Source organism: Thermobia domestica, chromosome 9 (assembly GCF_964235325.1).
Source record: "Thermobia domestica chromosome 9, izTheDome1.hap1.1, whole genome shotgun sequence".
Classification (NCBI taxonomy): domain Eukaryota; kingdom Metazoa; phylum Arthropoda; class Insecta; order Zygentoma; family Lepismatidae; genus Thermobia; species Thermobia domestica.
In genome coordinates, this window is record NC_137462.1 from 98,682,158 (window position 1) to 98,706,565 (window position 24,408).

General features: G+C 37.2%; 1 protein-coding gene across 1 annotated transcript in view; it reads right to left on the reverse strand.

Moving 5' to 3' along the window:
• Positions 1 to 10,995: 10,995 nt before the first annotated feature.
• The window catches only part of LOC145694877 (multicopper oxidase 3-like), a 92,230-nt gene continuing 78,817 nt past the window's right edge, over positions 10,996 to 24,408 (reverse strand). The window contains exons 9-11 of the mRNA XM_081771585.1: positions 20,357 to 20,581; positions 16,091 to 16,312; positions 10,996 to 11,329 (exon numbers count right to left, since the gene is read on the reverse strand). Coding sequence (XP_081627711.1) covers positions 11,190 to 11,329; positions 16,091 to 16,312; positions 20,357 to 20,581 — 587 coding nt within the window. The 3' untranslated portion in view covers positions 10,996 to 11,189. The remainder of the gene's footprint in view (positions 11,330 to 16,090; positions 16,313 to 20,356; positions 20,582 to 24,408) is intronic.

Sequence of the window (24,408 nt, forward strand, 5' to 3'; positions counted from 1 at the left end):
TGTCAACAAAGGGACCACCAAATTCATTTAAGGTTCAGTGGAATGCAGCACCAAACATACTTCATCTTCTCTGGGTTGAAGGGGTATAAACCCCATCTTCTAAATTAGTCTTTAATTACTAATTGTGTTTTTACCTTGTATATCACTCTTTTAATTAGTGGTGCAGAAATGACACGTGTAACATTTTACTCAGTTTCCATGTAGAACTCTCGAAAACCATTTGAACACTGATACCTCGCAGGGTTGAAGAATATGTGTGCTGTTTGGTAGAAGGCAGTAGAGTACTATAGCATGGCTGGAACAAAATTCGCTGACTTCCATTGCCAAGTGAGTCTTGTGGCCGTCGATTAGCAGAAGGACTGGTTTCTTAATAGAGAAATCATTCACCCATTTTAGGAAGCCGTTTGCTATCCATTCGTAGTGTTTCACTTCGCATCCAGCCGCTACCTAACCTGACCTGCCTATGAAAATTTCTGAAGAAACTGCACTGATGACGTCTTTTGGAAGATGTCTTACATACAGATATACGACCATCGGGGATACAATTTCTCCTGCTGCGGAAAAATTGCAAATCAGTGTTAATGTTTCTTTCTCTTTGCCCTTCACCTCGTACATATTTTTCCGCGCTTTGGACTCCAACGCGTTTCCTGATTTGTAACACAGTTGAAAGCTGGATTCATCAGCATTAAATATTCGCTCAGAATCATTTAGAATATCAGATTGTCCCGTTTGTTTCAAGTATTTCTCAAGGTCTTAACACTACAAGCGAATGTTTTCCTCGGTTCGAGCGTACCGCGTCTTGTTCAAAGTTTAGGGACACAATTTGTGGGTGTCTCCTCAAGTAAGTGTCGTGCCAGGTTTCACCAGCTTGATTGTCTTTGAACGGCGTTTTGCGTTTTTCTGAATCGACAATTTTTTAACACTGTTCAGAAGATCGTATTTCTTCTGTAGAAAGCCCTTTTGCTCATATTAAGGAGCCAGTTTGCTAATCCCTATTCTTCTTTCTGTGTTAGGTATGGTTCTGGATCTATTTTTCGCTTTTTGGGACTGTGACCATGAAATTTATCCATCAGCGTTACCCGAGGAATTCCATAGATTACTGATGCCTTTCATATGGAGCGCTTTTTATTTTTTTTATTATTTATTTATTTATTTATTTATTTATTTTGCAACAAACCTCCAGAGCTTTTTGTGGATCCTCGTTTGAATAAGCTGGCAGTTTAAGCTTAGGCCTGCTCACTCATTATCTCTGAAATAAACAAAAATTCTTAAGGACATGCAAGGAAAACAGATGTATTCCAGACGTAAGCTGATAGTAGCTATTCCGCTAACAATATTGAATGCGTTCCACCACGAAGCGAGAATAGTGTAGTACAGTATTAAACGAATTAGGCCAAATATAATAAATTTATTATTCAAATTAAATGTCATATCCTATCAGTGCCGTTAATTTTCCATGAAAATGTTGGGAAACTAAATGAATATTCAGTTACTTGAATTTGAATTTATTTTATGGCCTTTAGGCATCTACGGTTCCGACCGGAATAGGGTGGTGGAGAGGATGTTGGACGTTAGACGGCCAGGGCCTATTTTGAAGATACCATCCCAGCATTTGCCTGGTGTGACTGAAGAAAAACCCGAAAGAACTCAGTCAAGATGGTCGACCGCTGGGATCGAACCGAGGACCTTCCGAATGCTAAGCCAACGCTTTACTATTTTTTCAAAGTTCGTCTCAGCCGAGACATTAAGTCTGAATGTTCCTCGAGCCAATTGGAGGTAATCCAATCCTTACAGGGACACGAACACAGAAATATCGAGGACAATTAAAAATACCCTTGCTCTTGAGAGGGATTCGAACCCTCAGTGGATTGCCTCTTCACCATTACCACTGAGCCACGGCCATTCCGTGAATATTCATGTATTAACGGTAAAACTCAGCAGATGATTATACAAATGTAAATTGATCACTGAATTAGTGTTTGAATCAAGAAATTCTGCAAGAAAATACAAACGCAAAGCATGGTCGGACACTGAGAAAGAAACAGCTAATCTTCGACCAGTACAAATGTATTACGAAAAGTAGTGGTCGAACACTAGTAAATGTTTTCGTATTCCATTATAACTTCAGAATTGGTAACTAGGTACTCATTTCATGCAGATGAATCGAAAGTTAGTCGTTATTAATATTTCTACAATTTTTCAGTGCTCGACCACCCTGTGGTCGAACACTAGTTAACAAAGTATATTTCATAAGTCATTGTCCGACCACTACATTTTATTGATTTATTCTTCGTACCTTACAGTTATCACTAAAATTTAATTACTAAAATGTGCTCTACAGTTCCATGTAACAGAATAATATGTGCATTTCTTATCTGCTGAGATAAAACTAGGGAAAAGCACGAAAAACAGGCCGCTGTCGTTCCCATTTGCAACAGATTAAAGTTGTCGAAAAGTCAGTGCGTCTTCCGTAGGCATACATTTGATTGGCTATTACCGAATGCATGTGCAATATATTTTGACAGTATCTTTGTGATTGGTTCAGAATAAGCTACAAGTCAATTATAACGGAAAAGCATGCTTTTTTTATCGGAAAATAAGCCTAATATATGGTTTTAAAGTGAAAAGTGGTCGGCAACTAGGGGGTGGTCGAAGACTGGCACAACCACCCTATAAGAAAATGGAAAGTCAATGACATTCTTAGAAATGGTAAGAAGGATTATTATTGTACGTAGAATGCGAAATACTAACAAATTTATTTCGGGAGAAGCTTGAGCCCGATAGCCTCCTAAATACGCCACTGAAGACAATTCTGCTCCCCTGATCTTTTACAGCATTGTTTTTTAACTTCATAAATATTTTGAACATCCCTTATATATAGTCTTACCCGTCCCCCCCAATGTTGAAGTCAGATTTGCGCCGATGGCTACCACCACTGTTGTGGAGGATCTTGAATATCGAAATTTCCATAATGAAAGCAACTAAACCATCTTTTGGCTGTTGCTTCCCATAAATTAAACAGCACAGTTTTCTTCAGGGGCCTGTGCAGCATTTTTACCTTATATATATATATATAATATGTAGTGTAATTGTGCGGAAAGTTAACTCATATTCACTACGCAATATCTTCCGTCTGCTTACAATAATTCCAACACTTTTTGCATATCTATTATTTGCAGCTGTCAGGTGATAATGTCGTTAGCCCTGATCCGCTGCAATTCATATACCTTGAACTTTGGGATATTACTACCATCTCATACGAAGAAGGTTTGATACTTTTTGCACTGAAGTTAGGATGAAATATCCTGTCTACATGTAGGAGACATAACCAATAGTTTGAAGTAGAATCTAGAATTGTATCTGATAAATTGAGTTCGATTAAAAACACTAAACTGGTAAGCGAACAATTTAAGTTGGTTTAATTGAAGTGACAGAAGAGCAGTATAGCTGAATAGTACAAGTACATTTCTTGTTCCATATCTTTAATATTGAGTTTAGTAAGTTTCGTGAGAGTGCTTCGTTGTTTACGATTACAGCTGAGTAAATACATTAGGTTCCTCGTACCAACAGAATGAAATAATTAAGTTCCATCCCCAGTACACAACACGAAGTCTTCTGCTGTATCTTGATATGTTTTGCACATTTATTATAATTTTTGCTTAATAATGTTTCGGCTATTAATTCAATTCGATTTGTTAAGTTCAAAATTTACAAAATTAAACATAGGAAAACGAATATTGAAGACGTTATATGTTATAATGAATATTGATATTCTAGTTACCTGTTTCGCATAACGGGAAACATATATGTATTAGCTGGCAAAATACTCTTAATATCAATCATTCGTGTTAGACTACCAGAAATTGAATTTATTCCCATTATGGCTTTTGGGTTAATTTACTCTTTTCAAAGTCCACGCATTTTGTTACACAATATTAATTATGACTTATGAGTGATCGAAGTATAGTCCAGTAAAATTAAACTTTGGCTTCGATAAATATTCTGACCAAACTGAATTTTTGTGGAAACCTTGATCTTGATGTCCTTAGCGTATCCTAAAATATACCCTTAATTTAAACCATGGTTCTCTTTATTTTTTTAGGGGGTGAAAGGAGATTAGTTTTAGCTTCCTGCAATTATGTTGAAAATTATTCATCATTCGAGGAAAATAATTATGAGAAAATTGTAGTTTATAGAATGCTACACAAGAAAGGTTGTTAGACTTCTTTCATAGAATCAATCGTTTCAAAGACATAGATTGAATTATGTCTGAACAGAAAATGTGCTCATCATTATAAAGGGCGCGGCAGAAATAGTTAGACGTTGTAAAATGAACATAGAAAACGTGACCCGATAGATAAGGTGCTCATTGTTGTTTTGTTTTGTAAAGTTGTTCAAAGCATTGTGTATGCATGTAGGTTTGTTCGACTGTTCGGGGCGTATGCGCAGTATTGGAAGAATTACGTAAGCCTTCCGTCAGTAGCCATGGACCGTTGATCGGACAAACATCGTGCTTTCGCAGTGGAGTATTTCTTCAAGAACAAAGACTCTGCAACAATTACGAAGCGTAAGTTTCGGAGTTATTTTAACATTGGCAGAAATGGACAAGTACCGACACGACAAACTATTCTTAATTGGGTGAAAAAGTTCCGAGCTTCGGCTTCTGCAAGATCAAAGAAATCCGCAGGTCGTCGACGTTCAGTGAGAACACCAGGCAACATAGAGAGGGTTCGAGAAGCATTAATTAGAAGTCCAAAGCGTTCAGCTCGTCGGCATGCTGTGTCACTTGGCATGTCAGATAGGAGTGTGCGGCGAATATTACACCAGGACCTACACTTCCACCCATTCAAAATTCAGATGATTTACAAGTTGCTCCCTGCTCCCTGAGGATTTTAATGCTCGCGTATAATTCTGCAATACGCTGTTGCAAATGATTAAACCCAAACTTTCTACAGAGGTTAATCATGTCCGACGAGGCTCATTTGCACATTGATGGGTGTGTAAATAAGCAGAATTTCCGTTACTGGGCACCCAGAAATCCAAGGTTGTTGCATGAAGTGCCCCTTCATAGCCCTAAAGTAACAGTATCGTGTGTTGTTTATTTTGATGCGATTATTGGACCATACTTTTCAACGACGAGGATGGTAACACTATAACTGTCACGTGTGCTCGATATGTGAACATGCTCGAAAACTTTTTACTCCCAGAACTGTGACGGCGTCGCCTTAGACAGATATGGTTCCAAGTCGGTGCCACGACACACACAGCAATTGCATCGATCAACATTCTTGGGAGGATGTTTCCAGGACTTGTTATCTCTCATCCCGGCAATGTTCCTTGGGCTGCACGCTCGCCCGACCTATCGACATGTGACTTCTTCCTATGGGGTTACTTGAAGCAACTAGTGTATGCAACAAAACCTGCAACATTACAGGATTTGCGTGAATCCATTAACATGCAACCCACCAAACCCCGCTGGACCTGGTTCAACGAGCTGTGAGTGCTGTGAGGCGACGTGCAGAGATCTGTTTGAATAATCATGGTGCACACCTCACTGACATAATTTTCAAGACGTAGTTACCATATGTAATGCTTTTGTATGTACATTCTGGAAATGTAAAACTTTTGTTCATAAAAGATCATTAAAATATTTAATTTGCAAAAAAAACATCGTCTAACTATTTCTGCCGCACCCTATATAAAGGTAACCAAGAAAGTTCTGTTCCTTTTTATGGATGTCTGTGTTCCATTGGTCCTTACACCGTGAGTTGAATGCGAATGAAGATAAGGCGAAGGTCAGTTGTTGGTGTGGATATACCCAACATACTACCTGGTTGTGGCAGTTCACTAATGCCGTGAACTTGTGTAAGGACAAAGTGAACATGGGACAGAGCATCATGAACTCGTGTATGCTGTGTAAGTTCAAACTTCGGCGACGCGACGACGCGGAAGGTATGCCAGGCCATTGCTGAGAGTGTCGTGACTACACGGACAGTGCAGCGGTGGCTTGACATGTTTCAGGAAGATGACGAAGGACTCGAAGACGCACCACGTGCCAGAAGACATGTACAAAATGAAGATCTTCAGGCAGCAATTGAAACGAACAGTGGCCGGACATGTAAGGAACTGGTACTATAATTAAGTGTGAGTGGAGAAACTATACAGCAGCACCTCCATCAACTTGCGAAGCACTACAAGTTGATTCGATGGGCCCCACATGATTTGACTTCGGGCCAGAAGGCAAGGCGAACAGGCACCTGTGTTTCTTTTCTTTCTCGTCTGAGGAAGGAGCCATTTCTGGATGGGTGTTGACATGTGAAGAGAAGTGGGTCCTATACGAAGCTCCACTTCGCCGTCATCATTGGTTAGCATCCCATGAACCGGTTCCAAAACAGCCGAAACCAGCACTACACCTGAAGAAGATCCTTCTGTGTGTTTGGTGGACTGTTCGTGGCATCGTGCATCAGGAATTGCTACCAGTTAGTCAGAGCATCAATGCAACTGAGTACTGTCAGCAGTTGAGCCGTGTTCAAGAAAAACTCAAAACTATAGAGCCAGCACTTCTGAATCGCAAAGGGGTCCTCTTGCTACAGGACAACGGTAAGCCCCACGTGGCGAGTATCACCGGGGACACCATTCTTCGCCTTGGATGGGAAACACTATTGCATCCGCCATTCTCCCCGGACATTGCACCGTTCGATTATCATCTGTTCCATTTGTTGGACATTCACATTAGAGGTTCAAATCCCTAGCAGAGGTGCAAAATGAACTTAATACCTTCTTCAATTCACGGCCCACCAAGTTCTACAGCGATGGAATCCATGGCCTTTCAGAACGTTGACAGAAGATTGTCGATGCTGATGGGGACTATTTTTGATCTTCTAGGTTCGTCTTAGGTACTGGGTGAAAGTACGACAGAACTTGCTTGGTTATCTTTATTCAATACTGTATAATATATCAAGAAACCAGAGGCTCAAATTAAGGGTACTTCTCAGGATATGTGGGTGACATCAAACTAAATATTTAAAAAAAACTGCTTGATCGGAATTTTTATAAAGTTATTCCTTTTTTGCCTAATTTTCCTAGGCTAATAGTAGTAGAATGAAAATTATTATCTGTATTTAAATATGTCTATGCTCATAAATAAGACGATGATTATATTGAAAGAATAAAGATTATTGAAAATGTAAGTATAATATAATGTATTATGTTTGTCGATGGCAGAGGAGTCGATTAAAAGTAAAAGCACAGAAGCCGATAAAACTTTATCCACAATATGTAAGGAGGCTAATTAAGGTGAGCTCCGAAGAAAATTAATGTAAAGACATAATAAGAAAGAATAATCGTTTTACAAGAATGCTATTCTGTAATCTGTATATAAGATCTGTTGTTTATTAAAGCCATCTGTAAGAAATAATTAATATACTATAGAGTCGGCATTTTAATGGTTATGAATGCATTTTTATTTCAGTGAATGAAATTTACCTCATGTGATGATAGGGTCAACTAGTATTAAAAAACTGAACTAACATCAGTTTTGTTGATAAATCAAAATATCTTCAGTTCTTTAGAAAATTGTGCAGTCAAAAATATAATAAAAATAAAACTTACATCATAATTCCACAATTTACATTATTTTCTTTTAAGATTTGAGTAAATAATATAGAGATATGCGAAGGAATTAACTATTTTAGAATTACAAGCCTAGCAAACATGTTATTTACCTTCCAAACTTCTGTGGCTGGCTGCGGCCTTAATGTACAATAAATATTTATGGATTCTATATAAGTAATTAAAACCTTATTTACATGTAATACGACCCTTGTGTTAATAATAGATATACAGCAAACCATGTTTAAGTTTACCATCATCATCACTATCCATTTTTAAATGAAGCTAAATGAAGGCAGGCAGTGAAAGTAGCGGAGCGGTTGTTAACGATTAGGAATTAGCGTTACTCACAGACTGAGATGATTTTGTATTATAAGTAGAGTTCTAATTTTATTTTCCAACAAATATATTGATAGTGTCCTCCATATAATAAGAGTGTATTTGGAATGATGTCTTGTAACATATGGATTTTTCAGCAATATGGATTTGTCAATAACAAAGTTGATCTTATTTTTATTGTATTTATCTTTAATATAGTTAGGGAAAATAATTTCTTACTGTATTAAGATGGTTTCCCAAATTTCTCCAATTTCCTATTATCGACAACGTTATTAATTTCATCTATTATCAGCATTTATATTTATCATTATTATTATTTTAACTCTACAACTCTAGGTAGTTGAATTTGCTATATTGTCATTTTTCTTTTATGTTTGGCATGAAGAAAGCACAAACAAAACAAAAAATAACAGATTTAGTTTCTTGGGCGACTATTGTTTCAACAGAAATTCATTGAATAAATAAAAATTGAATTTTATTCTACGTCAGTAACTATAAACTTCATAATAACGTTGAACTGGTATGTATTCGAAGTTATTTATGCACGAAGTTTAAAAAAAAAGGAAATAATTATTAATTGTTTGAGTTAGAAGATGCGGCGGAAATGTTATCTAAAAAGACAAACATTAATATCTGTCCTGCTCTCAACAACATTGAGCGCGTAAACTGAAAGAAACACATAACATGTATCTGGAAATACTGACTCACTGTCAGATGTACTCCTACTTGCAGACAGGCTTAACTAAAGAAAAAATACTTAAGCAATGATAAAACATGGATAGTCGGTTTAATAATCTCTGCAATGTATTTCGTCACCACCGTCTACTTTTTCAAATTCCATTGGGGTACTAACGTTATTATTATGACCAGTACATCTTTCTGTGTGTGTGTGTGTACACTTATATGTGTAGGTAGTATGACGGATGACGGGCCAATAAAGCTTAGGTGCTGTATTGCCCATAATGATATATATATATATATACTGAATGTGTGTGTGTGTGTGTGTGTTTGTGATATACATAGCTTGTAGGAATACTGCCTACAAGGATTGATGAGAAAAATGACGTGCCATGTAAGAAAATAAGAGGTGAATTGACAAGACATTTTTCTCAGTATTTTTCGCTTTAATACTCAGGCACATGCAGCCACACCCACGTCATGTGTTCTTTCATGTAGTGGATATGACCATTGTTAAGTATTTACCTTGTACTTCCCTAACCATCGACTTACTCGGGTATAGCAATATATCTACAGACAAGTTCCTTGGGGATCCAAGTCCTTTTGCCCCTATGTAGTAGGCATCAATGTACTGCGCATAATTGTATCCAGGACATTACGTTCTTTTCTCTATTTCATTACTACAGTCGATGGTTACTCTAATAATCGAACTGGTGAAAAACGAATAAAGAAAGGTAGGCCATACTTGCAATACTGGCACTGTTTTTATAATATAGCAAAATATTTTTTTTTTCAGTATATTTCCAGCATTCTCTAACTTCGAGGAAGTCGAAAGCAGACTAATAGAAATGATTGAGTTTTCTATTTATTTCCTATTTGAATACTTGTAAACAGTTTATTAAAAATAATATTGAATTTGGCTTCAGAAATCGAGTCTGCTGAATCATCGTTACAGACGCTATTCCAATATTTTTCAAGAGTACAGAATTTAATTTGCTCCTATCGGAACAAATTGAAGCTGTAGCGTACCTAAGATATTTCCACACGTCACGAAGATAACCGTCAATATGAGCATCACCGGTATGGACATTTTATGATATCGTAATTACCATTGGGGCCAGACTTCTTTCTGGCTGCACCAGGGATATATTGGCCCATTCCTTCCGGCTTTCCACAGGTCATTTACCATGCGAACCCGACGTTATGAAAAACGTCGTATCAGTAGTCAGAAAGCACAGTAATCCATGGAACTATTATCTACACTCTTAAAGGAAATATACTCGAACGGAATCATATGGATACCAGTTGTAGTTACCATGCACCAGCAAGAAGCCTAGCAATGATTTGGCCGTTTGACATGATGCTTTGTCATGGTCCAAATGCACAAGATGGGTGTCGTCGACATGCAATGCTAATATTTCATTTGTGTAAATTGGACATAGGACTTGTAGTTGGTTGCGAGCAGCATTGATTTTGACATATTTTGTCCTTACCTGCTTGAACACCTGCTGTAGCAAAACCCAGTAAATAACTTTACGAGAAGCTTTCTTTGCACTGACACACAAAGTTACATCGTTCATTTTCATTAACACTTCTGTAGGTGATGGGCCGCTTACGTCCATGCGTCCAGTCGCTTAGATAGATCCAGGCTTCGTTCATTATCGCAACAAATTTCCAGGTGCCATCAACTTGACGTTGGAGGTACAATCGCTCTAGCTCTTTCGTTCCGCGATATCAAGTAATGTTAACGTATGCACAGTGCCCTTGCGGACAATTTGCAGCGTATATTTGTAATAGATTGTACGATTCGGTGTTGATTGGACCACTCGTAATCTTTTGGTCACAACACGCTGTGGTAATGGTTCCGGATCTTCTTTAGCACATGTCCTGTGAATTACATTGACATCGTCTTTCATTCATTTCAATTTCGTTTGTGGAGGTGGCTGCTATGAATAATGTTTAATACTTACAGTGGTTCATCCTGCCATAATGCCATTGTTTTACTATGCGGAAACTGTTAAAAATTTGCATGCAAAAGAACCATGACTTTTTTTTCATTTAAGAGGTACGTTATCTACCACAAACTTTCATTCAGTTGCACAACAGCTGAGAAACTTATATACGTGTGTGTATAGTTTTGTTGCTCTGGTGAAATCTGTCTGCAAATTATTCCGTTGGAAACGGATCAGCCTCTACATTACAAAATGACATCAACCGAAACAGTGATATACTTACGAAAGGTAGGTCATACTTGCAATACTGACACTGTTTTTATAATATAGCAAAATATTTTTTTCAGTATATTTCCAGCATTCTCAAACTTCGAGGAAGTCGAAAGCAGACTAATAGAAATGATTGAGTCTTCTATTTATTTCCTATTTGAATACTTGTAAACAGTTTATTAAAGATAATATTGGATTTGGCTACAGAAAAAGAAACTGATTTGTGTAAATCCTAAATTATTTAGTTTATTTCTCACCTCATTTCTACTTTAAATTTTAATATTTTATAAATATACAAACAGAAAATATTATTTTAAACTATATACCCATATGGATATCTTATTTCGAAATCGATGGTTTAAAATCGCCACATCGAGGGAAACCTTTTGGAGCACGAGGAATCGGTCCATCAACTTGTATCACCATTTTCATTCCAGTCAGTAAGTGGTACAATAAATGACAATGGAATAACCAGAAGCCTAGAAAAATTAAAATATGAAGTTAAAAGACAAAAAGTAGTGGAATGTATTTTTTATGTTTCAAACATGAGCACATAGATTCATCTTAAACTTAACAGAACCAGAAATAGATAATCTACAAAATCTTTAAGACAATTGTGGTATACTAGAAATACAATTTTGAATAGTATTTACTTCCATATAAAGTGAGTGCAGTAAACTGCACAGTGAAACTGAAACAAACTCATATAGTTCGAACCTATGCTGGAACCACGAAATCTTCGCATAAGTCAATCATGCACTTATATACTATTTTTCCACAAATAGGTGGTGACTCCTTTATATATACTATAGTGTGAACTTCAGGATAAATTTGATAAAGCTCGAATTCCCTTAGGTCAATATCATTTTAACTAACATTTTACACATTGAAGTACTTCTTTTGCACTAAAGTTATACAAAAATAGAAGTTTTCAGTACAGGTATTTATCAATTTAATGCAACTTATCAGATTAAGATACGTTGAACCAGATTTCTTCCTCAGAACAGCTCTAATGAGACGGTCGTAAATAGTAGGAAATTCGGAATATTACACCATCCTGCGTGCAGTGCATCACTCAGTTCCGTGAGAGAGAATGGATGTGGCAATCTGTGTTGGATTCGTGTCTCCAAAACGGACCACAAATGTTCAATTATGTTCAGGTCCGGGATTGTGCGGGTCTGGAGAAGTCTTTAACTTCATCCTGATGTTCTTCAAGCTATGCCGTAACAGACTCAGCTATGTGAACGCTATGAGAGTGCATTATCATCTTGGAATACGATGTCATTGTTCTGAAACATATGGACCATAGATTGCATATGGTTCCCGAAAATGCTGACAATCACGAGAAGTGAAGCAAAAAGTAAATGTCAGCACAGAACCCACTGAAAACCAGAACATTCTGGCTCACAGCATCAACAGCAGTTGGTCACGTTGCAGATATGCTTCATCAGATGTTTGCCATTGAAAAAAGTGAACGATAAGTCATTCGACCGTATTATACGTTTCCCGTCATCAGTGGCCCATGTTGCATGTTCGCTGCACCATTAGCGTCGTGCTAAAGCGATATCTGTTCTTATGAGCGGTTTCATCTGTGTAAATTGACCCCGTATATCTATGTCATGTAACTTGCAGTGGAGCTTGATTATAGAAGTGCTGATTGAGTTTCTCTGTCACTTGCACCGAGTCGCACTACAGTTTACTTTAATACTCGGTTGAACTTGTCACTAAGGAATTTCTTCCGATTCGCCGATGTACTTTCACTGTATATAATAAGCCACCATCACCTTGAACGCTGTCCCTGGTGACATAGCCAACGTATTTGTCATTTCATCACGCTTGCGCTACATAAACATGCGCCAAACAACTTGCCCTCTTTGAAAATCAGAGAGACTTATTATATTATCCCTATCTGTTTATACTATCACTATCTGTTTAGTTTACTGCACACTGCCGTTCTATTGCTCCTCACGTAGCACGGAGTTTGCCCTGACATATCATCATCAACAACTCGGCGATGCGGTCGCCGCCTGATTATTGCTAACCCAAACATCCAAGTCCAGGTGTTTGCATTAAATTGATCTGTATCTGTAGTTTGTATAGTTTGCTGGTTTCTCTGTATTTACCTGATTATATTCTCATATATTCAAGAATAATTGAAAGATCTAGGTTTTTGAGCCAACAAACTAATTGCAATAATTTAAATAACTTACAGTAACTAATAATTGTAATCACATATTGAGAGCAGTTCATATGTTCTCACAGTAACTAGAAAATGTTCCGTCTTTATATCTGGGTAAGATCTCGAATCTGCTATTGAAAGGAGAGAAAATGAGGAGAGGTGTTAAGCAAGTATATCTGTTTGTGAAATATCGCTCCAACCATTCTATACCGCAAAAATAAATAAACAAACAAATCAGTGTTTGAATATGATTTGGAGATTTTTAGAATCGACTTTTAGTCATCATTTAGTATTGCCAAAAATGTCCAGTGAACAAAAGATCTCTAAAATGCCTCCTTAACAGTGGTTAATAGAAAATACACTAAGCCTGTTCAAAATGTACCTGAGTTTCTGATGCGTCGTTGATGATGTGATACCTCTTATGTCCAATTTCTTACTTTTTCAGGAGACGGAAAAAAACGTCATTATATCTATTCACAATATTAACATTCCAGACCTTCTAAAAGGTTGTTTTATCATTTAAAAACACGCTGATACAGCTGCTCCCATCACAGCACATATGGCTATAACATATTAAATTCATTTCCGTACGAGGTATCACCTGAAATTTCCAACAATCGATATGCAAGTCTACACTATAATCGATTGTTTCTCAGCAATCGATTTCTTGTGACGTACGAGAACATGGGTTATGTTGTTCTTATCAAGTTTATGCCAAAAACTCAAAATCGCAAAAATTGGACATACGAGGTATCACATCTTCAACGATGTGTGTCCAATGAGTGTACGAGCACAGAAACGACTTTTAAACAGTGTTACAACAATATTTACATATTACCAATTACACATTTGCAAGTCGTTTCTGTTCGTACACTCACTGGACACATCGGAAATTCAACTCAATTTTTTGTTACCTGATAGACTACTTCAATGCATGTTCTGACATGTTAAACAATGACCAAAAATAATATAAAATTATGTATCTCTTTTCTAAAAAAAAGAAAAACGAAAAAGAAAGAAACAAAAGAAAAAGTAAACATTGATTCATTTTTTGCTGTATTTCACTTCACTTGTAATTGTGACAAAAAAAACTGAATGAGAAAAGGGAAAAAATACATACAGTGGAGTCCCGATTATCCTAGTATCGATTAACCGAGGTTCCGTGCTATCCGAGCTTAATCCAAACAAACAAAAATTTAAAAACTAATCCGGTTTACAACGATAAGCAGCTTACAGGCTTTAGTTTCAGCAACAAATCAAACATAAAGCTGGCGTAAAGATGAAGACTCCGCCCGACATTACCCTTATTAAGCTAGTGAGCTTTAATAGTTGCACATCTTGAGTTTCAGTTTAAGAAGACACTGTTCTACGTCGAACAGCAAAGCAAGGCACTAGTTTACATTATGATCTTGTTACGTCTGTGCAATATAGCGGCCGAAAACAAGACAACTTAATAAAGCAGAAGACTATGAAAGACTTTTTTCAAAAACATAGGGGTCTATGTGTATGCTAAACAGTATTTTGTTTGTGTTGTGTTTTGTGTTGAGTTCAACTTATGTACGTATCAATATCAGACTGCATTTTATTCACTGTATAATGGCTAATTTCTTATGTGTATATGTATAATTATATGCACTGTACTGTATGTCCAATAAAATAATAAATACAATAAAATGAATAATCTAATAAAGAGAAATAATCAATAAACAACAATCATAGATATTATACAAAGTTTTCTATGTATCTATCCGTATCAACCGAACTTTTGCTTATCCGAGTTAGCTCGGATAATCTATACTCTACTGCATCTCGCGAAGTCTGGCTCTGTAACATTACAAGCTCTTGCCTTCTGAAAATTAAGATATGATTCTTGTACTTTGTTGTATGAAATGCTTTTTATTACTTTCTTTTGCGTTATCTGTTCATGACTTATAAAATATACAGAATACTGCATGAGATTTAGACACAGTTGAGCAAGGAAAGAAAACCGGATATTCCATTACAAATGTCACCTTTCCTCCACGTCAGGTAGTAAGAAACGAAAAAAAAAAAAAAATATGTCGGGACCTGGAAAACATACGAATGAAAGAAAAAAAGGTAATTGAAGATAAGGATCGTAGATAACAAATCCTACTATCTCAAAGAAGCACTATTAGTTCATTTATTGTAGGTCTCTGAAAGCACTATCATCCATGCATAATGCCCTTGGTGACAATTTGAAGCATACATTCATAATAGATTGCACTATTTGATGTTGACTGGTGCACACGTAATCCTTTGGCCATAGTAGGACCATGAAATTGATGCACACACACTGCTTCAGTATCTTATATCTGTATCGCCGAAACAATGATGAATTTAGAGGGTGACCCGGAGGAAAATTTGCCCCCCTTGAGCCACATCTCCTTTCGTCCACAACATGAATTCCCAGCATTGTCGTAGTGCTACTTTTCATCCTAGTGTATCTCTCCCCTCCCCCGGTAAACACACAACTCGGAGCAAAACTTCTGAAACAACCACTGCTCCGAATGGTCAGAGAACAAGCCTCAATGATGTGGAAGTCGGTGCGAGCAGTGATTATGAGCCCGCCTACAGCAAACCATCATCACCATAACGATCCTTTTCCTTTATATTCAATGCTAGGTACTATGCCAAGGGACAGTGTTTATGGTATTTGTAGGTGGTGTTCCGAGTTCCATTTAAACCGTGTTAGCAAATACGGCTGTTGTCACGTCTTTATACGCATTTATCCATGAAAGAAATGATTCTCCATTCACTTGCGTCTGCTTAGTCTCACCCCTTTTGCCATACAGCAACGGTGTGTCACACAGCCTTTGTTTCATTCACCTAGCCCACCTACCATCGATTCTGTCCCACACATTAGTACCACTACATTGGTTTCACTCAGAATATGATCTAATAACCCTGCAGCCAATGAACCTCCGGCTTCCATAAACCGTAGAATTAGTTAATTGCTATTTGAAGTGAAAGTATTTTAAAAAAATAAGAATATCAGGTAATTGGAAAACTCTGAAAGAATAAACGTGGACTAATAACTTACCTGGATTATCAGCTTTGAATCTTATCACTGCATATCCATTATTGAGAACAGGAACGGTGTCTTTGTGTACTGGAGCCTCCATCGTACGAGCGATTTGACCATCAGCATCCATTTTCCGAACTTCCTTCTCCGATATTTTTCCATCCATTTTTCGACCTTGTGCCAACACTTGAAATTTGTATCCGTGAAGATGAAAAGGATGACTTAAATTCACACCTTGTACTGAAAAAATGCACTTATTATTTAGGGGTGAAGTATTTCTCCATAACAAGTGAAAGAATGCAACATTTGCATTATTTCAAAATTATTATATATACGAACATGGGCTGTAAAGTTTTACATGTTGGTTAATATCCCTCTTATTTTTAATTGTAGAGATGTAGTAACATTTGCTGAGCATTCTTCCATTCCTTACCTATAACGCCACGTAGCAAGAGTTGTCATCCGCCCACGTGATCAGCAGTTGTGGCCAAGATGGCGACTGGTATGGACATGTAGTTAAAGCAGAGAGCCGTAATCGAATGCAAGCTATGAACAGTGAGGCCTGCGTGGACAAAATTGTCGTTCGAAGAATGGCCAACACAATCAGAGGAACGGACCCAAGTCATACCAAGCTCACTGATTAGCCCTGTTCTGGAAGGCCAGTAACTGCCACCGACGTGACTCATCAAGAGACGTTAGACGTTTGACAAGTTGATCCGCGAAAATCGGTGAAACAAACAGAAGGAGATTTCTCTGCAGCTCGACATCTCTAAGAAATGAGTTGCGTGCATAATCAGAGAACTGCTGAAGTACCGCAAAGTGTGCCCAAGATGAATTCCAAGGATGCTGACAAATCAGATGAAGACCACGAGGAAACGGATGTCCGAGGAAACTCTGCGATGATACGAGGCTCAGGTCGACGCTTCCCTGTGCAAAATCATCAGAGACGACGAAACGTGGGCCTACTATTATGACCCAACAATGAAGAGGCAGTCCATGCAGTACCATCACAAAAAAATCAAGGATTGTGCATCTACGAGAAACGTCAAGCTGACTCTATTTTTCGATGTGAACGGCGTTGTCCACATCGAGTTTCTTCCCAAGGATGCCACCGTGAACTCAAAGCAGTACATCGAAATCCTAAACAACCTAAAGACTAGACTGACACGCGTCAGGCCTGTGAATAGAACCCATGAGAACACTAGACCTCATGCCACCGACCAGACATCCGACCATCGACGCAATATTGAAGCTTGGATACACTGTCTTCCAACACACACATACACCCTTAATCTTGCACCCCGTTACTTTTGCAACCTTCGTAAACTGAAGGAATACGTTAAGGCATCCACTGCCTATCAGATGAGGGCGTGCTGTCGCTCCAAAGGCAAGGATCTCTACCACGATGCCATGGGAGGACTGGTGCGCCGTTGGAGGAAGTGCGTGGAAGTTGTTTGTGACTATGTGGAGAAGTGATATTCCAGAACTGAAGCCTATACGTCAAGGTATACATTGCTTTTAGGTTTTCTTTTTGATTTCATTAAATTATGTTCACTATAATCCGAAATATTAATCAACAGGCAAAACTTTTCAGCCCACTCTCTTGTATTGTACAGGGTGGCCCAAATGTAGATGATCAAATATAACATTCTATTTATTTGATTCGGTTCTTCCGAGCTTAAGATGTAAGTAAAAACACATTAAGAACAAACAATAAAGAAACTAAGTCTACCTGATGGATAACAATAAGAAATTATATAAAATGCAATGAACTGATCAGTACGGTACTGTATACCTACTTTTGGGCCAAGCTGTATATAATTTCATTCAACGAAATAATAAGGACTTTTTTTTCTTTTTGCACATCACAAACAAGTATGGTAATGAAAAGCAAAATACGGAAAAGTAACAGCAATTATGTTTTTAAAACATTTTTGACTTTGACATTCTACAGATTGTTTAAGCTGGTACCTATCTTCGAATGTGTCCATCTGAAGGGTTTTTTTTTTTTTTTTTTAATTAAGTACCGTAATGACTTCAAGAAACGTGGAATTACATTTACGCATCAACACATCCACGAAGTCAACCTTCATTTCTGCCATAAAAAAAAAATAATTTGTTTCACACAATGTTCACTTTCTAATTGTAGCCTCCTGCTATTTGGTTCCAATTCGTTTTCCATTTTTTAAAGCATTTTAAACTTAACACTATTCTTTTTTTTTTTTCATAATTTCAATGTAAAATAGGTGAGTATAGCAAAACGAATATATATTTCTGAGCCAATGCTATGAAACAAATATAAAAAATAGGAGAGCAGAAAAGAGTAGAGAAAAATATTCCATATTTTAGCTCGTAATCTAGTTTCCGAAAAGTAAGCTCAATCCTTGGATTTCGAGACTCCATTGAGCCACTTTCCTTAGAGATAGAATAAAGTGTCGAAGAGAATATATAGTCTCTGTCATCAGTTTTACGGCCTGTTTCCAATAATTTTATTTGTAGTCAGTAATAGATTGTGTTCTTGAGAGGTAACAGACACCTAAAGGTAAACGTCGGGTTTCCAATGGGAATAATCACTGAGCTTTAACTGTATGTTAGATCGAAAGAGAACCGTTCTGCCATTAAGGAAAGATTCTGCTGCAAAAATAGCCTACTTCGTTGATAAATTATATTCATTGCATTTCTATATATATAACATGTTAATACCGTACGCGCTTGCCTAGTGGCTAGCGTGCGTGCGTCTATGGTACACGGGGTCCCGAGCTCACTTCCCAGTGAGAGAACCTTGAAAGATTTGAATGCATTACGGTAGTTTGGATTATAATTTAAACTTTTGATCCACGTCTCGCATAGCCTCGCTGCTAAGATGGGACGCTAAACTTCAATAAATGCAGGGATAAACACATAAATCACAGATGATAATAATTATGCTTTATTTTAAATTTGTTTATAACAAATGTTGTTCAAAATACCTTATTTTTGTAATCTAACTCACAAATGTGAATCAGATTCTAGTCTAGTGTAATTTCCACTATTGTCAAAAGTAGTGGAACTTGGTGTCAATGAGGTGAAACATTCAGTTATTGGAGGCTCACAATAATAGACTACACAAGACTTATTTTTTTTTAAAGTTTGAACCAAGTATCTCCTAATAGCTACCCCAAAGGGGTGTGTACATAATATACATTTTAAGTTGGATGCTTTTCGATATAGGAAATTTAACTTAGTTAATTCATTTAAAATTCTAGCCCTGATTGCTGAAATAATAATAATAAAAAAAAAACAGATCAACAGTACAATATGTTGGTCTATTACCTTTTCAACACTGCACAATATCACAATCTAATATATTTGAGAGGATGATAGATTCATCGTGAAATCACTTATTGTAGTTCCTTAGGAGAGAATAAATAGACACTAAACTGAATAGCACTTTAAAAGAAGTACAGGAATTCCTGCTCCTGTCTTAGTATAACAATTTAAACAGTCCCGAGAAAGGCTTATTATCTCTTCATTGACATCAAAGGTGTGGTATTGCATTAAAGTGCTGCACTTATTCTGTTTAAACAAGGTTCCAAGGGAAAGAGCTCCAGAAAGTACATGAAGTGATTCATGATGGAAATCGCTCATTTGATCTGCCCAATGCTACAGCATTATTCAATCAAAATAACACCAACACACTCAAATATAACAACGATGAAAATCTTAGCTTGAGTAGGAAGCGAAATTAGTTTTTGAAAATCAGAATCGTGATCCTCCGATCAATCCATTTCTCAATTATTCCGTCGTCTCTCGATTCACTTGTAAGCGTTCCAGTGGAATTCAATTATTCTGTCAAAGCCCTCGATTTCTCCACCAAGGGTTTGAAGAATCGAAATTAACTTTCTCTCTCTCTCTCTCTCTCTCTCTTCAAGAATCGAGTTTATTTTATTAAATTTTTGCAAGGTTTATAAAGCCCGTATACTGGAAAAGATACGTCCTTATAATCCCAAGACGCAAGCGAAAAATATTCTCAAAGCTTATTTATTTAGATTAAGCAAAATCGAAATAAAAAAAAATGAAAAGAACATTCTGAATACTTCCTTTTATGCTGTCTCAATGCTATATAGCCTTGTGCTTTCAAAACCTAGCAAAAAATATTTTTTTAAGTTCAAAGACCTAACATCGACAATATTTTAAACATGTCTCTACCTTAGAAAGTACGGAAATATACATTAATATTAATAATAATTTGAGTTATTTTATCAATTGAAAAAGAAATCTCATTACTTGGAGATGTGTACTTACGTGTATCAACCAGGATAACCTCCACAATTGCGTTGCGCTTAAATCTCTGAACGAAGGTACAGTAACAAGGTTTCTTTCCTTCGCATCTCCGTGGCACATGTTCTTGAGTACAAAACATATCCGAATCAATATCCTTAATCTGTGTTAACAAAGGTGCAGGTGGATTCAAGTACGAAATATTATTGCCCATAAGGCTTGCTGATGGTGGAAATTGGACATTGGCTTCTGTAATAAATAAAGTGCTGTACAGTATATGTATTTTATTTCAGTTTATTAAATCTTTGATTAAAGTAAGAAATAAAACAATAAATCGTAATTGCTCAATTAGATACATATTGTATTTATACTTTAGTGTACCTTAAATTGTTAATTTTTTAACATTGAAACAGTGCCATGTCGTGAAGTGGGGGAAAGCGAAGCGACAGCCCAGAGCGCCGAAGTAAGGGGGCGCAAAATTCGGGAGAAAAAAGTCCATGTGCATATCTATCTATTAAAATGCTATTAGCACCAAAAGCGCCTGAGCTCCAACTTATAAACTTTGATTTCAAACCTTTCATTTACGGTTATTTGTAATTTCACGTTTAACAGAAACAAATATTTTAAACTATGTGTACTTTAAATAAATCATTTAAGTAGACCTTTTTTAATATAAAGTTTATTTTTTTTAATTATTGTTTAAAGTCTTTGTATTTTAATAAGCCTTTTCCAAAATCAATACAAATGAATTGCGCTGCCATCTTTGGAGTTCTTTTAAATTATACGTTTGCGGATGTTTATATGTTTGTGGCCAATCCTTTCGACAATGAGATCTCAGAAACTACATTCTCTAGAAAGATGACGTTTTCACTGATCGATTGCAAATTTTGTGTAAATTGTCCAGTTCTAATTGAATATTTAAAAAACATTGCCATTATTTCTTTATTACATTTTTACGGATACACTGGAAGTGTTGAAGTTTTAAGAAAAACTAAAGCATCGTATCCAACACACTATACATTCCAACACCACATAATTGTACATAGGGGTTGCATACCTCTTAGGCGTTTGTTTCATGTCCAAATTATAATGAAACACGAAGCATATCCATTTCTCCACTCTAACAGTAAGTTGAATCTTTATTGTTTGGAGTGTTTTGCCCAATGAACACCATATATCACCGACATTATAATTAATTGTGTGTGTAATGTTTTTGCTTATTACGTACTGTATGCAAGAAGAAAGAAAACACTGATCATACATGAATTAAAAACTCGAACCGGATGTAGGCTCAAATTTTGCAAACGGTGCGAGATATTGAAAAAGTAATGGACAAAATCTCCCCTTTATGATATCTTTGTCAATTTTTATCAAGGCGTCTTTCACTTGTATCTGTAAAGGGATATGTACAGATGTGAGGAATAACAAGGAGATTAATGCTCATATGTGAATGATGCGCTGTGTAGAGAGCGCAGGTTCACCTAGTACATATATAAAATGAAAGGAAAAAAGCAATAAAAAGTGCTCAAAATCAAGGAAAAGCAGGATTCACTTTTGAAAATTTGCTTACGCTTCGCGCCAACCATGGTGGCCACTTTGCGGCTTCTCTGTTGAGCTCACTTGTATGTACGGGGACGCCGTCGTATACTCTCTCCCCGGGCGCTGATTTTCCACGGCACTTGCCCGTATCCAGGGGGCCTAGGGGGCCGGGCCCCCTCAAATTTTTGCTGTCCCCCCTTAAATTTTCACGGTAGACTTGCAAATAAACTATAATATGGTGATGAACTATAATATAGTTGGATCGCCCCCCTAACTTCAGCCGGACCCCCCTACATTGTTGGGCTGGCTACGGGCCTGACTTGCATGAGACTTTGCTGAATTATTTATTCCCATTGATGTCATGTAACATGATTTAAAAATTTCTTCAATTAACCAATTCCCAATGTAGATATTATAGTTTCATGCGTTTCGTTAATTTCCTTAATTCTTGGTCGTGATAGATTCGCCTGGATTGAGCATCCTCTAATACATCAGTGCAACCACGAAGTACTTCACAGTCGCGGTAAACTCTTTGGAATACAACGTCAACTCTGAAAACAGTCGGCGCGCGCAGTAGCGTAGCTAGGATGTGTGTTTGGGGGGGGGGGGCAAGTGGTGTTATAGGTACATATAGAAAAATTACAAACAAAAAAATATACAAACATAAAAATATATAAAAAAAAATACAAACATCAAAGTACCAAAGTACATTGTCGGACCTCTTTGGGGGGCCCGGCCCCTCCGGGCCTCCCCTTCCCTACGCCACTGGGCGCGCGATCCAACTACTTTTAGAATACGGTATGGCGGATGTCGTACAAGGTTGAGCTTTTTCCTTGCATTGAATATTCGCTCGCATTATCTTAATTTACCCTCCCTTGTTTTCATTAATGTTTCGAATTGTTTGAGCTCTTTTGCAACTGAATTTAAATACATTGAGTGTAATAAGGCACACAAACAATATGTTTTATAACCACTAGTATATGTCAAAGTAGAAATATTCGAATTTCTACATTAATTTTGCTCAAACTTAACCGAATGCGACACGGCGGTATTCTATTAGTTATGCAGTCAATCAGAAAATTATGTGTTTTGGAATCTCTGGGAAATTGGTCACTTCATTTTTCGCCACGCGAATCGTGCTAGGTTTAATCACTGACTCCTACTGACTTCACATATACCCAATAAGTATATGGGCGTGACTCTTAAACAGTGCTAGGGTACTTTACACATAGAGACCTGCACGGGCCGGGCTTGGGCGGGCCGACTCCGTTATTTCTTTGGGCCGGGCCGGGCTTGGACGGGCCGACACTGATTTCTCTTCAAGTCGGGCCAGGCTGGGGCCGATTAATTCCAATTCTTTAATAATTATTGACTTTCGTTAAACGATAATTGGAATAAAGCCAAACGTTGAAGAAGTGTGCCCGTGAAAAATGTTACAAAGAATGCAATAGCTATTTACAGTTTGTGTTGCTTAGCGAGTCCACTTTCACTATAGAGGATTGCAGGCATTGCGCGGTAAATTGAGCTCTGACCATGACCTTCACTGAACGCAAAATATGACAAGAAGGGGTGGAAAAGTTTTGCCATTCGCTAAACAATATTGCCATTTTCATTTTATGCTAAAAATCAATTATGTTTAGATTTTTGTTACAGGAAATGGAGTTTTCGTTCTCTCGATGACAGGCAAAGGTCTAGGAAGCAATGGTACCATTGGGAGGCAAACGTCAGGTTGTGAATCAGAGTTTAGAAAATGTTTCTGAGGGTTAGGTCAAATTTAATACTAAATTTTGAGAAAGATTGGGGCTCGAGCTATTTTTAAAAAAAAAAATATCGGGCCCGGGCCGGGCTTGGGCCAAGCATGTTAACGGGCCGGGCCGGCCGAAAATCTCCAAAACGTTTCGGGCCGGGCTGGGCCGGGCCTAGGTACATTTCGGCTGGATTGGGCTCCTGCCGAAAATGTCGGCCAGTGCAGGTCTCTATTTACACATTACCATTTACAAGTCGTTTCTGCCCGTATTCTCATTGGACACATCAGAAGTTCAAAGGGCTGTTCCTATTAACCACTGTTACGATTCATTCTGGACATTTTTTGTTCACTTGCTAGAACATGTCAGGTTTTGAACACATTAAACAATGACCATAAGTCGTTTCTAAAAAATGTCAAACACTGATTTTTGTTTGTTTGTTTCTTTGTTTGCAGTGTAGTAATTGCTGATATAAAACAAGTTAGTGTTTAGTTTTCTATTATTATTCTTTGTGATCGATGATAAATTCGGTTCATTAGTAGTTAATAAATTTAGAACGAAATAAACAGTTACGTCGATAAATCTGACTTGTTTCTTGTATAGATATTTTATTTCATTTCCTCAATAAAATATATAAAAGAAAAAGAAATGATCTAAATTTAACGTCCCGAAGTTATGTCCTGTTGTTTACTAGAGGAGATGGGAATGAATAAAAGAACATCAACGAATATGGAACAAGTGGGAAGAAGAGTCAACCCAAGCCTATGCCACTAGGTATGAATTAAAAATGGA